This window comes from Chanodichthys erythropterus, chromosome 9 (genome assembly GCF_024489055.1).
Source record: "Chanodichthys erythropterus isolate Z2021 chromosome 9, ASM2448905v1, whole genome shotgun sequence".
In the NCBI taxonomy this organism is placed as follows: domain Eukaryota; kingdom Metazoa; phylum Chordata; class Actinopteri; order Cypriniformes; family Xenocyprididae; genus Chanodichthys; species Chanodichthys erythropterus.
Window position 1 is genome coordinate 23,488,612 of NC_090229.1, and position 17,554 is coordinate 23,506,165.

Sequence of the window (17,554 nt, forward strand, 5' to 3'; positions counted from 1 at the left end):
ATGAATATTTTAGGAGCGCCAACAATAACAAAATAACGACTTATTTAGTGATGGCCGATTTCAAAACACTGCTTCATGAAGCATCGGAGCATAAATGAATCAGTGTGTCGAATCATGATTCAGATCGCGTTTCAAACTGCCAACGGCTGAAATCACGTGACTTTGGTGCTCCGAACAGCAGATTCGATACACTGATTCACTGTGCTCTGATGCTTCCTGAAGCAGTGTTTTGAAATCGGCCATCACTATATAAGTCGTTACTTTGTTATTTTTGGTGCACCAAAAATATTCCCATTGCTTTATAATATTCATATTTAACATCTGTACTCACATGAACCGATTTAAATATGTTTTTAGTACATTAATGGATCTTGAGAGAGGAAGTGACATTGCTCCCTATGGAGGCCTCACAGAGCCATCCAATTTCAAGTAAAATATCTTCATGTTCTGAAGATGAACGAAGGTCTTACGGGTGTGGAACGGCATGAGGGTGAGTAATAAATGACCGAATTTTCATTTTTGGGTGAACTAACCCTTTAATGTGCCCTTGTAAACTGAAGCGAGAGATGTTAAAGCTCCGCCCTCTTCTGGAAAGCAGCTGGGAGCAGCAGCTCATTTGCATTTAAAGGGACACACAAAAACGTCATGTTTTTCCTCACACCCAAATAGGGGCAAATTTGACAAGCTATAACAAATGATCTGTGGGGTATTTTGAGCTGAAACTTCACAGACACATTCTGGGGACACCAGAGACTTATATTAAATCTTGTAAAAGGGGCATTATAGGTCCCCTTTAATCAAAATAAAGGTGAGTTCACGGTTGTAATTACCGAAATCATGAAATTCCAACTTGAAAACTTGGAATTTTCTGAGCGTTCCAACTGGAGATAAATTTTGGCATAGTTAGTGTTGCCATAGAAATGCACAATTTCAAGTAGAATGTCACGTGTTGTCATCTCATAATTATGGCAATTGTGACATTCACACCACGCAATGACATGTTTTCTCTTCTCTGATGATGTGTTTACTGGCATGAGGGCGGGACAACCTGTCACTCAAATGACATCACAGCAATAGCAAACCATAACCATCCAATCAATTTGCAATGGACAAAATCAAGTCCCGCCCTACATATTTTCTTGTTCGAGAGGCTGTTTTACTTAGCCTTACAATAGGGAAGAAAAGAATATCGCAACTTTCGTTTCATGCTGACTTTAAAACTAAAAATAGCCAGAAGATACAGTAGACATGCATTTCTATCAGGACATTTTGGTGAAAAACAGGCGTTGCATTTTCACGGAAAAAGTCTTTAATCATTTTTTTTTTTTTTTTTTTTTTTATGAATTATGTACAGGTTCATATTAAATCACATAACACACAGAATGCCTTCCCAACAGGAGCCCAAGTGAGTAAGCTCACAAATGCAAGCCATTACCCATAATTCTCTTAGCATGCTCTTCAAAATAGTGGACCAACATGATACGGTAGGGATTATAAAGCTCTTGAATACAGATCGAGTACAAAGCCTTGCTCTCAGTCAACATACTGTGCAGATATTAAGCCAGTTCAGTTAAGTACAGTACACCAAAACCCTGTTTAAGTCGCTTCTGCTAAAAAGTGTGTTCAAATGAATAGTAGTGTATTTCATCTGTTCAATTAAAAACTGCCCTATTTGGAAACCTCAAAGACTATTAGTCTTGTGGGTTAGAATACTTCCACATTGAGGCTGTCGCTTTTGATTTCTTCCGGGTAAATGGAGAACACCAAAAAGATCAACCTTTCAATCTCAAGCAAACCGTGAGGGGGGAAAAAGACAATAGAGACAAATTAATCAAGATTAAGCCCTCTTCAAATGTTTGCCACAGGTTACACAAACCCCAAGGTGCATATTTTAGTTAGGGCAGACTTTACACACAAAAACGTCTTGGTAAAAGTACATGTCATGAAAATATAAAGTCTTTGTTTCCTTTGGCAACTAATCTCACCAAGGTCCACCAAATGCAACATTGCTGCTGTGGTAAAAAATAATAATAATAATAATAATAATTCCAACCACTGCAAACAAAAAGAGCACCAAAATAGTGTGCTAGCCTGAACCATTTGAGATATTAAGATCAATAATACCCGATTCCACATTACAGAAAATGTTGAAAAGGCAAAAATTAATATCACATTATAATTTAAAAAGGAACAAGTAAAAACAAAGATAGTCTGTTATAACATTTATATAGAATATAAATGTTATACAGAAAATCAGTGTTGTTCCAAAGTGCACTGCAAATTAAGAGTCTTGTAGCTGATGCTCTTCGTATTACAGTTTGTGCAAGAGAGATAACATGGTAGCAACCGGCAATATCAAGTTCATGCACCATTCAAATCAGAAGGAAAAAAAGTATATACAGAGCTCTACAGGCTACAAAAGCTAGAGGAAAAGAATGCATTACAATATTTTATTAATCCCTTTATGTACACAGTTGGAGGTAGAACTAATAGTTCTAAGTGCATCTACTATATTTAGGACCAAAATCAACACCCAGAGTTTGTTTTCGGATATTCACACATCTTTAGGAGCAACAATAAAAGACAGATTTGAAAGGGAAAACTTGGACAACCACAACAAAATGTTAGGGCTACAGTTCTTTTGCCCTAGTTCTACGCAAGTGCAAAGGTTATTGGGAAGTTCTGATGTGATAAAGATAATTTAGCAATAACATGTAGATTATGATATTCTACATTCCTGTTTAAATAATATATTGTGCCGATATCAACAGCAAAACTGTTATGAAGAATACTGTATGTGCTAATTTACGGGATTATGACATGAGGTAGCCTGAATCGCATAGATATATTCTCCTCAACAACGTCAATATACTAGTCCTCAAGCATTGATAAAGATGCCACAGTGTTAAAATGTTCTAAACTCAAACAAAACACCATCAGAAAAAAAAAGTGCAAAAATTGTACCTCTAGGTGTACAACAGCTTGTCACTAGGGGAGTTCCCATAAGAGGGACAATTTGTACCTTATCTAACCCTAAAAGGTGCGTATTAGTACATTAGGAGTAGTAATATGTGCCCTTAAGATACTACTATGAACCTTTTAGGGGTAAATACTGCCCCAATGACAAGCTATTATTGCCCTAAAGGTAAAATTTTTGCCTTTTTCTAAAAGTGCACCACAAAATACACACAAAAAAAATAGTCCTCCTAACTCATAGTTTTACTTGGGAACTGCATTATAAAAATAACAATGATTTTAATCCTAGAAAAGTAAGAACTCTGAAAACAATACATGGAATTTAAACACAAGTAAAGGTCAATATCAAACTAAATAAAAATATTTTCTGGGGACAACAGCAGTAACTTTTGCGTAAGACCATTTCGTAAGACCTAACAGTCATTCAACACAAATAACCATCCACATACTGAACGTCCAATTGTGCAGTGGGGTGTTTCTATATGGCATGTTGTACTTTTTACTGTAGGTTGGTTATTAATAGCATACTGACGTTTAGCCAGGTTTTGACAGATCTGACTTCCTCACTTCAAGAAACATGTGGCAGAAAACCCAACAAAACTAAAAGAACAAGTGTTACTGCAAATATCTGCAAGGCACTAATTTACAACTCTATCCGCTAATGTGAAGACACCCTGTTTTAGCAGCTTCTGTGAGACTTAATTTTTCTCAAACTTGCTTCCTCAACCGAACTGTGTGCATCTGTCCAACAGCTAATTCATGGAACAAGTCAGTAAATATAATAAAACATTAAATACAGGAGTTAAGTAATAAATACATTTTATTTTATATAAATATGTGGGCCCTTTTTTCCAAATTGTCTGGGAAACGTAGTAAAGAATGAATGTACAATAATGACAACACCTGCTTACATTCATAGAACAAGCTGCCCTATTAAAATAATGGCATGATTAATTTGATAAACTGTAACATTGATACACTGGCAGCATCTATAGTGATGCGTTTTATGATATGACTCTGCGTGTGACTGTTAGCTATGAATGGGGTGAGATTGCACGGTTTATACGAGAAGAACAGAATCATGGGTTCCCCTCTGAAGCGTCCCGACACATGAACGTTGCAGGTAGTTCCTGGTCCCTTTTTCATTTGATAGGTATGTTTTAACGACTAATTACTTGCTAAATCTGTTTAATATAAAATTTGATTCTAAGCCCCAGCACCTCCCCAATACTACAGAAAAAGACGTGGGTTATAAGCGAGATCAGTAGAGAGCGGCAATGTCGCCACCGGCCACATTATTTGTGATTTCATTCATTTAATACCCCACCGTAGTAAAACTGGTCATGATCATTTCTAATTTTTGATCGCTTTTAAACTTTTTTTGTTTTATGTACAGCTATACAGACTGAGGCGATGCCTCGTTGTGATGAAGGGGAGAGTAGTCGTCCGCGCTGTCCTCTCTCTCTCTCTGTCTCTCTCTCTCCTTCCTACAGTCTGCCCATACAGGTGGCTGTTCTGCTTCACTTGCGATCGTCGATGGTTTTAATGAATTCCACGGCGGCAGTGAACTGCATCCACCAATAGCACTCCTCCCCGCTCAGCCTGCTGGCGTAGAAATTATTGATGTACTGAATGGTGGACAGAAGGCAGGGTGGGTTTGCCTGGAGGGAGGGAGAGAACGAGCGAGAGGGGGGAATTAACGTACGAGATAACATCTGACCACCCACATTGTGCATGCTTACACATTCAAGCGCACTTACAAGTTTCGAAAATCTGGTGTGGGCGTGTACATCGCTAACACAAATAGGTATGGGGTGGGAAGATGTGAAAAACTCACACACAATAACAAAACTTAGACACCATCAAGCAAACAAAACTCTAGCACAAGGATCAGTGCATTAAGATTGTTCCTGAAGACTTGAGAGTTTTTCACCTTGAAACACGCTGGCGTTAAATCATAACTTTTATTCAGCTTGAGAGGTTGCAGTGTCACAAAAAAAATCTATTTTAAATAAATGTGATTCTTTTTAACTTTCTACTCATCAAAAAAATCTTTAAAAAATACAAGCAAAATACAGAACAACTGTTTTCAACATTGACAATAATAAGAAATGTTTTTTAAGCACCAAATCAGCATATTAGAATGATTTCTGAAGGATCATGTGACACTCAAGACTGGAGTAATGCTGCTGAAAATTCAGCTTTGCATCACAGGAATAAATTTAAATTTTGAAGTATATTATTAAAATAGAAAACAGTTATTTTAAACTGTAATAATAATTTATGATATTACTCTTTTGTTGTATTTTTGATCAAATAAATGCATCTTTATTAAGCGTAAGAGACTTCTTTCAAAAACATTAAAAAAAACCTAACCAACTTTTGAAATTTTATATAAAATGAATCTCAAAAAAATATTTAAAAATTTGTAAAATTATTTGTAGAAGGGATGCACAATATATCAATATAATATCGGTTATTGGTTAATATTGAGATTATTTTTATTTAATCATTTTAACTTAATTTATCGGTATCATTCAATAATGAATATTTAATTGCGCATGCTCATTTCCCCGTTTTTATCTTTGCCATAATTTAATGCTCTTAAAAATCTAATGTTTAAAACCATAAATAATAATAATAATAATAATAATAATAATGAATTATTAAGACAGTTAAACCACTTATAGCAAATCTCAAAATAACTGCATTTTTCATGATGTATAAATTCACTTGTAGCATTTGAAACAATTGATTTTTTTTATTTTATTTTTAATTAAAACAAATATATATATATATATATATATATATATATATATATATATATATATATATATATATATATATATATATATATATATATATATATATATATATATATAGAATTAAAAGATTACACAAATTTGAACATGATTTGCACAATCAGCTAATTTCATACATTATATATTACTATAGGGAATTACAGTACTTTATAACAGTCAGACTATATGAGTCTTGTTTTTAAGCCTCAGGGAGGCAAAAAGAAGGGAATATTGGGCATCTTTTTAAAAGATGAAGGAATGAACCCTGTTATGAATTTACAACAGAGTTGCTTGTATTTGAAAGGATGTGCCGTTTTTCATTACATCTTAAAATATTTTGTGGATATATTGTAATTGTGAATACAGAACTGAAATTTAATGAACTTCTAAATAGATACTTTCATTAAATAGCAAAGAATATTTGATTACGTAGAAGACATCAATGCTTTTGGGCCTTAGTGCCAACTATCAGAAATGTTACAAAATAAAAAAAAACACACTTAATGCAATTAGCAGCATTATCACTCTATGGTTGTGTCTCTTAACTCACCTTAATCAGGACAAAGACGAGCACAGGGACAAAGTCGTCCGCCCCGGGTACAGCGTCCTCATTGGCCAGGCTGAGCAGGTTCATAATGGTGGAGCACATGCGCAGGATACACTGCACCTTATCTCGTGGGGTCTTATAGGCATTGATGGTCCTGATCTCAGCTTGTGCTGAGGGCCACGGTGCTTCCTTCAGATACACCTGCACAGATTCACACACGCACACATCAGACTGCAGTTTTCTGTTTTCATTTCTAACTATATTCTGAGATGTTGTGTAAATGTTTACCTCCGGGATCTGCAGAGCTTTGTGATTTGCCGTCACCACTTTAGAAAGACGCTGAATGTGCTCGTGGAATAGCCTTGAATAAAGGAGACATCCCATTAAAAGACATTTAAAATGCTGAAAAAGCATCAGTTTTCATGTTTCAGCTGGCAGTGATTTTAATATGCAGACATGAACAGGATTTTGGACCAATGAAATTTTATTGTGTGCAAGGCTATCAAGTGCAATTTGAAACCATGTGGTTGACAAAATGTCTGACATGCAGATTAGTATAGAGGTGATTGTTTTGATGCATCACATCTAATTCAGACACAATATATGAATCAATATGGAAAGGAATTAGGAAAAAGGTAAAATTCAGGAGTTGAGTTTCCTCACTCGTCTCTGTGGATGTCCCCATCCTGATTGGGGTAGAATGCCAGTTTGAAGATGCGGTTCATGACGCTGCGTTCGATGGCCATCTGGGCATCCTGGAGCTGCTCCTCACTGGCATACTGCCAGATGGCATCATGGGCCATGGCTCCATACAGGTAACGCAGGAAATCCTCCACGGCTGCTGTCTTATCGTCAGCTGCTGTGCAGCCCTGAAATGCTGTGGAAGAGCAGAGAGAGTCAGTCTCAAATACAGAGGTCTCATCTATCATTTCATACAACCACTCAAATGCTAATAGTTTAATTACATGTACATTTGGTAACTTTATGTTGCATTATGACAATATTGTCAATTTTCAACCAGCTGCAGCTACTGCAGCCAATTTATTTTGCCTGTCTATTTGAAATGATAATATTTTAATTACAAAAAATGATTTTGTTTTTTAATCCTTTCACACTACCATTCAAAAGGTCAGTAAGTTTTTTTTTAAAGAAAGTAATACTTTTATTTAGCAAGAATTCATTAATTTGATCAAAAGTGACAGTAAAGATATTTATAATGTTATAAAAGATTTCTATTAAAAATAAACACTTCTTTTGAACTTTGTATTCAAATGTAAATGTAAATACATTAAAATGTAGCATGGTTTCCACAAAAATCTTAAGCAGCTCAACTGTTCAACATTGATAATAATAATAATAATAATAATAATAATAAATGTTTCTTGAGCAGCAAATCAGCAAATTAGAATGATTTCTGAAGGATCATGTGACACTGAAGACTGGAGTAATGATGCTGAAAATTCAGCTTTGCCATCACAGGAATAAATTACATTTTAAAATATATTCAAATAGAAAACAGTTATTTTAAATTGCATTAATATTTCACAATCTTACTGTTCATACTGCATTTTTGATCAAAGAAATGCAGCCTTAGCCTTTCTTTTAAAATCTTACCAAACCCAAACTTTTGAATGGTAGTGTATATTTTAATAACTGACTTCACAGTCAGACTGTGATGTTTCCAAGACTGTGACCTGCCTAATGTGCCAGGAGTACTATGTAGTTCTCCATGTATACAATCTTAGACAGGATTAATCTGCTAAACAACACAGTTGTACGCTAGTTAGTAGTTTAAAACAAGTCACTATGCTCTAAAAAAGGGCCAACCATGTATAAATAAATGTATAAAATTAATAGCTGTAAAAACGTGTATTTTTGTAACTACTGAATTGTCCCCAATGGAGATCACCAGCTGGCTAGTGACCGCCAGGTAATTAAAGTTTGAGACCTCAGCTCTAATGAGACAAATATCCACCTTTGCTACTTAAAACAAAGCACTGGATTTTTCAGGATTTAGCAATCAACACAAAAAGTGAAGTACAAGCCGTTCTCGTCTACACAGAAATTCATATAGACCTTTGATGAAGTCAAGCATCTTAGACTCCATGTGTTCCAGCAGCAGTCGGACGCAGACGGTGGTAAAGTAGCGGTTGGCCACTTCTTTATCTCTCAACACTCTCTGCAGGAGTCGCTCCAGATGAGCCTGAGACGTCTGCAGACCTTGCCGACACCGCGTCAGATAGGCGATGTACGGAGCCCGCTTCCTACAGCACAAAACCATCACAGCGCTCATTATGGAGTCATGCCCAAAAATATGTCAGCAAAATCTTTTATTAAATGTTGATTCATAGCTGTGTGTGAGAGAAGTGACTAAAAGAGAGAGACAATGAGACAGAAAGTTAGTGAGACATTAAGAGATGGAGAGAGAGAATAAGAGAATAATGTGTGTACCTGTAGTCCTCTGCCATGGCAGTGAGCAGTTTTCTGCAGGTGCGGGGGTCGAGGTGGCTGACGCAGCGCGTAGTCTCCTGGATCTGAGCCATCTGGTTCTTATCCTGCAGGTTAATGGCCTCCGCCAGCTGCACCTTCAGAAAGCACACGATCTCGTTGTCTGAGGAGAGAGAGGAGACAGGGGCCAGACATAAATGCACAGCGTTTTGAACCTCAGAACCTGCGTAACAGCTACTTTCACCCCATGAGCAGAAAGCTACAAAAACTTTATTTCAAAAGAAGGTTGATTTTAAATAGGACTGAATGCTACCATAATGATGATCATAATAGTAGAAGTTCAAGATTTTTTTATATAATTGCTATAATAAATAATAACAACAATTATAATAATAATTGCTATAATTAAAAATAATAAAAACAATTATAAATTATTATTATTATTATTATTATTATTATTATTATTATTATTCTTATTACTACAACATCATTAAAACACTAAAAATGGTTACAAAATAGTATGCTAATATTAGCGTTCTTTTATTATTATAATAATTTTTAATAATTATTAATTTAAAAATTATTAATAATTTCCTACTCCTACTACATTACATAATTACATACCTATACAGTGCCTAACAAATTTATTAGACCACACAAATATTTTAAGAATCTGCCAAAAAGTTGTTTAAAACTAAAATGTTATTGTAATTTTTTAGGCAAATAACAAACTTATATAAAAAAAAAATTATATATATATATATATATATATATATATATATATATATATATATATATATATATATATATATATATATATATATATATATATATATATACACACTTTTTTTTTTTTTTTTTCTTTATTTTATGGCCTCATTTTGCCTTGATAAGCTGGCACTGTTTTTATGTACTTTTCCACAGTCTGTTATTGACTTCCAAATAGTTTGTACTTGCTTTTGATGACACTTTTGTGCGCTCTATCTTTGAATACATTAAATCCCAACAATAATTATATTTTAGCATTAAAAACACTACTGTGACTGAAGAGCTTACACTTACTGGTGTGGATTAACCATTATACAAAAATAATGTAAAAAATTATTTTGGTAATCACCAATACTGTTAGTTTAGGGCAGCTGTGGCATAAACCTTACATTGGGTGGTGGTCTAATAAATTTGTTAAGCACTGTATATGTTACAAAATATATTTTACAACTTAGTATAGAGGAGGCAAGTATACATAAAAGATAATATTGGTAATAGGAACCTTCGGGATCTGCATGGTCCGGGAGGCCATTACGTGTTGTAGCAGGTGGAATGATGGGAAATACAACCGAATCTGCAGCGCACAGAGCCATGCGTAGCTTTTTCTTAATATCACTGCAGAGATGAAACAGACATGGCAGGTTATCAGTCTGATTCTGTTAAATGTTCATTGCCATTTTGGTTTCTAACTGAGATTTAGACTTTCAGAATGTACTGATTTTGTCTGACCTGAAGGAGAACGTCTTGTCCTGAGGTGGTGCTGTCTGACTGGCAGAGTCTGGAAGGTCATCTGCAGAGATGTTCTGCAGAACTTCATCTTTAGGAGAGTCATGCTCACTGTCTCCTTCTCTACAGGGCTCTGTAAAACAGAGAAAAACAGTTACAACAGCAGACAACAAACTGTATCAGTGATAAATTTTGTCTAAAAGATGAGAGTAGAAAGCATAGCAAGTAGTGCTATTCCTTTAATTGCTTCAATTTAAGAATAATATAAATGGTTTCCCCAGTGGTAAACTACAAAAATTCTCAAAATTTAGGGTAATTATACCCTAGGTGAGTAAAATCAGTAAGCCTGACCCGAACACAGCCTGACCCTGCTCCGAATACCTGATCCCGCTAATCAAGGACTACTAGAAACTTTCAAGCAGCTGAGTTGGAGCTAAACACTGCAGGGCTGACCTCTGTTCAGTTTGAGACCACAGAGTTAAAAGCATCACTACTTTTACTCCAAGTTATTTACTCCTCAACACTAAAGAAAAAAAGTGTGTTCTTTTGTGTGTGTTTGTGTATATCATTATATAGCAAACCTTGTCCAATATAGGTTCCAGAAACTGCTCCATCACTGGGGGCGGGTCGTTTCTCCATGTACCTGATGTATTTGTCCATTATTGCCTCTGCTGACTGGGTCTTAGAGCTCTGTCTGAGCATTGAAGGTTCATCTGAGATGCACAAAAATGCATACATTACGTGATCAATGTGGACAATGGTTGCAGTAAGTGTATGATGGAGTTAAATGTGTGCAGACCTTGCGGGACCCTCTCTGCTCCTTGCTCATCTTTTTCTGGCTTATCCCGCTTTCGGAGCCCCGCGATCGGCACTGCAGAAATGAATAGAAGCCGTTATTCTCACAAAACGGCAGAACGTTGCAGTCGTGTTCCTATGAGAAAGCTAACTCTCTCCAGTCCACTGTGGCAAATGGACAAACATGCTTTGAATGCTTTTGCTCCACACATGAGCCACAACCAAAATTTCAGTAATGGGGAACTAAAACAGGAAGCATGTCACTACTAAAGTGCAAACACACAGATGTGGAGCTCTGTGTTGCAGAATGTCATGTGTATGCTCATGTGAATTTACGCTGTGTGCATATTATATTGTCTTTATATGACAGGAAGTCTATAAAAAAAAAAAAAAAAAAAAAACAATACTAAAATTTCAATAGTTAAATTTCATGAATCTCCATATCAATTTTGATTCAACAGCAAAAAGCAATATGCTATTAAAACAACCTTTTTCTTTTTCATTTATTTTAATAAAAGTGAAATACTTTAATAATAATTATTATTTATTTTAGTTTTGACTTGTAACCAAAGTAGTGGTAGTTTTGATATACCTACATTAAAATTACACATATTTTTCAAGCGCATATTTGAGCAAATGTCCTTTTATAGAGGTCAACCCCTGCAAAATAAACCATGGAAAACCAAAATGGCTGCATGAATGAAAAGATGAAGCTCGATTGTTTCATGTCACAAAGTGGCAAGGAGGAGTCTACAGGATCTAGTACAAATTCGGGCCGCTGGTGTACAGCACTAGATTGAATGGGAGAGAGCTTGAAGAGTGTGTTACCTGGGAGTTCACCCTCTGCAGTCCAATAGAGCACTGTGTGAGGAACACAGACAGCAACAGACAGGGTTGGGGTTCACAAACACAAACTCTTCACCCAATCCATACTAAATGCTAATTGCTATTGAGCGTCAGAAAAGTTAGACTGATTCGAGTTGCATTTGGGAGTTTGACTGTTCAAACATTTGGGGTCAGTATTTATTTATTTTTTTTAAAGATATGATATTCTTATTCAATTAACATGCATTAAATTGATCAAATGTGACAGTAAAGACATTCATAAAGATTTATATTTTAAATAAATGCTGTTCTTTTTAACTTTGTAATTATTATTTTTTCCACAAAATATAAAGCAAAATTTTAAGCAGCATAACCGTTTTCAGCATTGTTAATATGAGAAATGTTTCTTGAGTAGCAAATCAGCATATTAAAATGATTTCTGAAGGATCATGGGACACTGAAGACTGGAGTAATGACTGCTGAAAATTCAGTTTTACCATCACAGGAATAAATTAATTACATTTTTAAAATATATGAACATAGAAAACAGATGACATTATGACAGAATGACATTTCACAATATTACTGTTTTTACTGTATTTTTGATCAAATACATGCAGCCTTGGAGATCTTTTTTTTGGCAATTCCAAAAAAAAAAAAAAAAAAAAAAAAAAAAAAAAAAAAAAATTCTGTAAGAAACAGCCAATAGAAAAGAATGTGATATTTAAAATGAATAATGTTTGACTTAATAAAGAATTATATAAATCACAGAGAAATTATTCTCCAATTAGAAATACTGATCATATACAGAAAAACAATAACATGGATAAAGAGTTTTACAAGTTTAAATAAGTCTTATAGTTGCAGGGGTAGAACTTTATTTTACAGTCCTGTTCCTCAAGTACATACAATGTACTTATTACAGTAAATACAATAACTGGGTACTGACCCTGAACCTACCCCTAAACCTAACCTTAACCCACAGTAGCTGCCTTATATTACCCAGTTTTTTTAGGTAAGTACACTGTAAGTACACAAAGTTCAATTTAAGTAAACGAACTGTAAAATAGTGCAACCGTTGTAGGGATGCACATTATAGACTTGACAATGTCAATCTCAGCAAATACTAGTGTTTTCACAATTATTGCCATCAATCCATTTAGGCCAATAATTAAAGCAGATATTATCAGCACTTTTCCCCCACTCAAACAAAGTACTTTTTTTCTATGCCAGCAATTTCTATATCGATTCAGTTTTCAAGCCATTGACCACAGGATGAAAGCAGACATGCACTTTTTACAAAAAAAAAAAAAAAAAACAAAACTCAGGGTAAGAGTTGGGCTCCTTACCTTTAGGAATGGCAGGAACAAAGCGCTTCTTCCACCAGGGTCTGTTCCTGTCAGACTTCTCATCATCACTGTCCTTTCTGTCCTCAGACTGAATGCATACAAAAACAGTAGTTACAAGGAGTAGTTAACTCAACCATTTAAAGTCTGTTAATTGACCTCAAGTAACTTGAATCCTGAAGAAAAACATTTGAGTTCAGTTTGCATAATATAATATAATATAATATAATATAATATAATATAATATAATATAATATAATATAATATAATATAATATAATATAGTATATTATAATATAATATAATATAGTATATTATAATATAATATAATATAATATAATATAATATAATATAATATAATATAATATAATATAATATATATATATATGCAAATACTTCAGTCAAATTCATGTTCACTCAAACTGATTAAAAAAAAAAAAAAAAAAAAAAAAAGAGTCTGAAAAATCAGATTTTTTTAAATACTGTAAACTACCATCCAAAGTTGGGAGTCAGTAAGATTTTTAATAATTATTATATAAATATTATAAATATAATAATTAATACTGAGACATTATTCATGCAAGGATGCATTAAATTGATCAAAATTGACAGTAAAGACAATTATAATGTTACAAAAAAAAAATTCTATTTCAAATAAAAGCTGCTATTTTGAACTTTGTATCCATCAAAGAATGTTGAAAAACAGTTTAGAAATGTTAAAATAATATAATAAGAAATGTTTCTTGAGCACCAAATGAGCATATTATAATGATTTCTGAAGGATAATGTGACACTGAAAACTAAAGTAATGGCTGCTGAAAATTCAGCTTTGCTATCACAGGAATAAATTACATTTTAAAACGTTAAATTACATGTTATTTTAGATGTACTAATATTTCAAATCAAATAAATGCAGCATTGGTGAGCATTAGAGACTTCTTTAAAAAAAAAAAAAAAAAAAAAAAATCTTACTGACCCCAAACCTTAAATAATACTGATTATACAAGACATAAATTCATGTTCTTCACCTCTCCTTTGAGGGAATCCTTGCTGGGAGAAGAGGTGGGCCCTGTGGAGAAGGCCCCAGCCGGTTCTCTCTCCTCCAACATGGTCCTGCGGTTCAGTCCGGGATCACTGTTGGGTCTGCGTCCAGCGGACACCACATCTGTGCTGCGGCTTCTCACCAGCCTTTCAGGATAAGAGTGCCTCTGCTTGGGATGCTCCAGGTCACCCTGTGCCAGGTGGGGGGCGAAGAGGGGTGGGCGAGGCTCCTGGTGGCTCATTATGCTGGCCTCTGGAATGGGTGGGTCAGGGGGAGGGTGAGGGGGTCGGGGATAGTGCACCTTGGGCCGCACGATGGTGCCAGTGCATGAACCTGCAAAGACATTTGACCTAAATTCAAGGGGTCCTTGCTTTTGGATTTAAATAATGTCAACGGCTAAATTCTATCCCTGTGAGAAAAACTTTTGCGCTTTGGTATTTGCGACTTAACTGCCAGTTCTTGACAAACAAAACTAGATGCCAGGGTCGTGACATGACTTCTGTTCAACTGGCATTCATAAAAAAAGGTTCTATGCATACCGTCAGCATGAGTGTGTGTGTGTGTGTGTGTGTGTGTGTGTGTGTGTGTGTGTGTGTGTGTGTGTGTGTGTGTGTGTGTGTGTGTGTGTGTGTGTGTGTGTGTGTGTGTGTGTGTGTGTGTGTGTGTTAGTTTGAGAAAGCTTGAGAAAGCTGTCAGAGTCAGACAGACCTCAGGTGAAACTAGGCCACCTGTTCCAAGGGTACAGCATCTCTGCTGTGTGCCTTCCAATGCCAGCCCTGTGCCACTAGCTCAGTGGGGACGAGCTGCTGAGCCAAAACGCCTGCAGTGAGGTCTAGCAACCTGTCATCCCCTCACCTTGCCCCACACATACAGATTCTCACAATGTCTCTCCAACACATTTATGCAACTTTCCACTGTAGATTTGTAAGCTTGGGCAGAAACAAATCAAACTTAGCCTTTAAATACCAATATGATAAAACCCTCCATTCTACCATTCTGGCCATAATAGGATAGAAATCTGGCAAGCGCTTCCTTTATTTCACAGCGCACATGCTGTTTAGTGGGCTCTTGTCATTAGGCACATTAATGGCACTCCTTTCTAGGTCTTACATGTGTAAGTACTGCATTCAACAGCAGTGCATGCTGGGAAGTGACATTACCTTCTCCAGAGGAGAGGGGATCAAACATGGCCAGCAGTGAATCTGTTTGAGAGGGTGCACAGGATAGACTGTGAGCTCCTAGAGAGGTGGAAGAATGGAGGGGTGGAAAGAGGGATGAAGTAAATGAGTGACAAAGGATGTGTTAGTCCCACACCAGACATCCCAAGAAACAAACTTCAACAGCTGTGCAGGATGAGATTTAAAGGATTAGTTCACTTCAGAATTAAAATTTCCTGATAATTTACTCACCCCCATTTCATCCAAGATGTTTATGTCTTTCTTTCTTCAGTCGAAAAGAAATTAAGGTTTTTGAGGAAAACATTCCAGGATTTGTCTCCATATAGTGGACTTCAATGGGGTACAACGGGTTGAAGGTCCAAATTGCAGTTTAAATGCAGCTTCAAAGGGTTCTACAAGATCCCAGATGAGGAATAAGGGTCTTATCTAGCGCAACGATCGTTCATTTAAAAAAGATACAAATGTATTTACTTTTTAAACCACAAATGCTCGCTTTGCACTAGCTCTGCGATGTGCCATGCATTACGTAATCACGTTGGAAAGGTCACGCATGATGTAGGCGAAAGTACCGATCCAGTGTCTACAAAGTAAACATGCAAAGACTAAGTCAAATGCCCTTTATGGAAAAAAAGGCAAAACAACGATGTTAGATGATTTTGAAGTTGGAGGAGAAAATGAGACCCAAGTTTTACACCTTACCGCAGTACTTCCACCTACGTCATACGTGACCTTTCCAACGCGATTACGTAATGCATGGCGCATTGCAGAGCTAGTGCAAGATGAGCATTTGTGGTTAAAAAGTACATATTTTTACTTATTTTTTAGAAAATGACTGATTTTTTTGCTAGTTAAGACTCTTATTCCTCAGCTGGCATCGTGTAGAGTCCTTTGAAGCTGCACTGAAACTGCAATTTGGACCTTCAACCCGTTTCAACCCAGTGAAGTCCACTATATGGAGAAAAATCCTGGAATGTTTTCCTCAAATTTCTTAATTTCTTTTCAACTGAAGAAAGAAAGACAAACATCTTGGATAACAGGGGGGTGAGTAAATTATCAGGAAATTTTAATTCTGAAATGAACTAATCCTTTTAATAGTGAAGAAAAACAGCTTTTATGTCTGAAGATGAAAAATTTTGACATACTCTCTTGCATTTACATGTAACGTCTCATAAAACATACAAATATGAATTTAAACTTAAAGATGCACCAAGTTATTACATGTTTATACGGTCCACTGGCTCTTAATTTCTTTAAACATCTGATATATCAGCATTACGCTCTTTGCCATCTGTTTTCCAGGGAATTTATGTGCTTTTACCACAGATAAACTGGTTAGCAACATAAAGTTGGCATTCACTGGGAAAATATGGATCATAAAATTCTGTACAAAGCACAGTTTGTATGTGCCCAATCAGTCACTTGAGTGTGTGTTTGTACCATGAGCAGAGTCCTCTCCATCTGGACTGGTCACGGAGTCTTTGCCTCCAAAATCTGAGCTGCACTCTGAGCGTAGGTCTTCAATCTTATTGGGGATGTCCTCAGACGTGGCACTGATGCCTGCACAAACAATATGTAACAAATCAGCAAAACCTCAAACTATAAATCACAGAGGCAAACATATTACCTTAAGAGCTGTAAAGTAGTTTGGTTTGTCAAAGAGGAAACTTTGGCATGACATACCTCTTATACAAGAAACAAATGACGAAGGAGAAACTTTTGTTCTGCTGCCTTAGCAAAACAAGCCTAGAGTTTGACTGTGCATATATCTCTCAGATATACAAAATAGTTCAGATAGTAAGCAAAAGTCTAGAATATAGATGATGGAGTGGTGGCCAAGCTGAACAGCCAATCTCATTTCAAGCTCCTCATGAAAGTGGGGAAACCACGCCAATGCTCCCTTGAGCACACAAAGAGGGCAGGAGAATCCCCAGGGAGGTCAGAGTAGGTGAACGAGAGATGGAAACGGCAAGAAGGAACGAAAGAGGAAGGGAAAGGCAATCCATCTGCCAAAGTCCTTAGGGAAAACTCTCCACAAGGAGTCTGTCGGAAGTGTGCCGTTGTATTACCTGGCTCTTCGTCTTCATCACAATGTCAGGGCAGAAG

The 17,554-nt window shown here is 35.9% G+C and overlaps 1 protein-coding gene across 4 annotated transcripts in view; it reads right to left on the bottom strand.

Moving 5' to 3' along the window:
* Positions 1 to 510: 510 nt before the first annotated feature.
* Positions 511 to 17,554, bottom strand: part of gapvd1 (GTPase activating protein and VPS9 domains 1) — a 53,209-nt gene continuing 36,165 nt past the window's right edge. For 2 of the 4 annotated variants that reach the window (XM_067395081.1, XM_067395080.1), the window contains exons 14-27: positions 16,889 to 17,008; positions 15,434 to 15,511; positions 14,260 to 14,606; positions 13,236 to 13,323; positions 11,066 to 11,137; positions 10,848 to 10,979; positions 10,270 to 10,399; positions 10,043 to 10,155; positions 8,776 to 8,935; positions 8,401 to 8,588; positions 6,988 to 7,201; positions 6,613 to 6,685; positions 6,328 to 6,525; positions 512 to 4,637 (exon numbers count right to left, since the gene is read on the bottom strand). In XM_067395081.1, coding sequence (XP_067251182.1) covers positions 4,497 to 4,637; positions 6,328 to 6,525; positions 6,613 to 6,685; positions 6,988 to 7,201; positions 8,401 to 8,588; positions 8,776 to 8,935; positions 10,043 to 10,155; positions 10,270 to 10,399; positions 10,848 to 10,979; positions 11,066 to 11,137; positions 13,236 to 13,323; positions 14,260 to 14,606; positions 15,434 to 15,511; positions 16,889 to 17,008 — 2,054 coding nt within the window. In that variant the 3' untranslated portion in view covers positions 512 to 4,496. Of the gene's footprint in view, positions 4,638 to 6,327; positions 6,526 to 6,612; positions 6,686 to 6,987; positions 7,202 to 8,400; positions 8,589 to 8,775; positions 8,936 to 10,042; positions 10,156 to 10,269; positions 10,400 to 10,847; positions 10,980 to 11,065; positions 11,138 to 11,889; positions 11,923 to 13,235; positions 13,324 to 14,259; positions 14,607 to 15,433; positions 15,512 to 16,888; positions 17,009 to 17,554 lie in introns of all 4 variants that reach the window. The other 2 variants (XM_067395082.1, XM_067395079.1) reach the window with 2 other exon arrangements.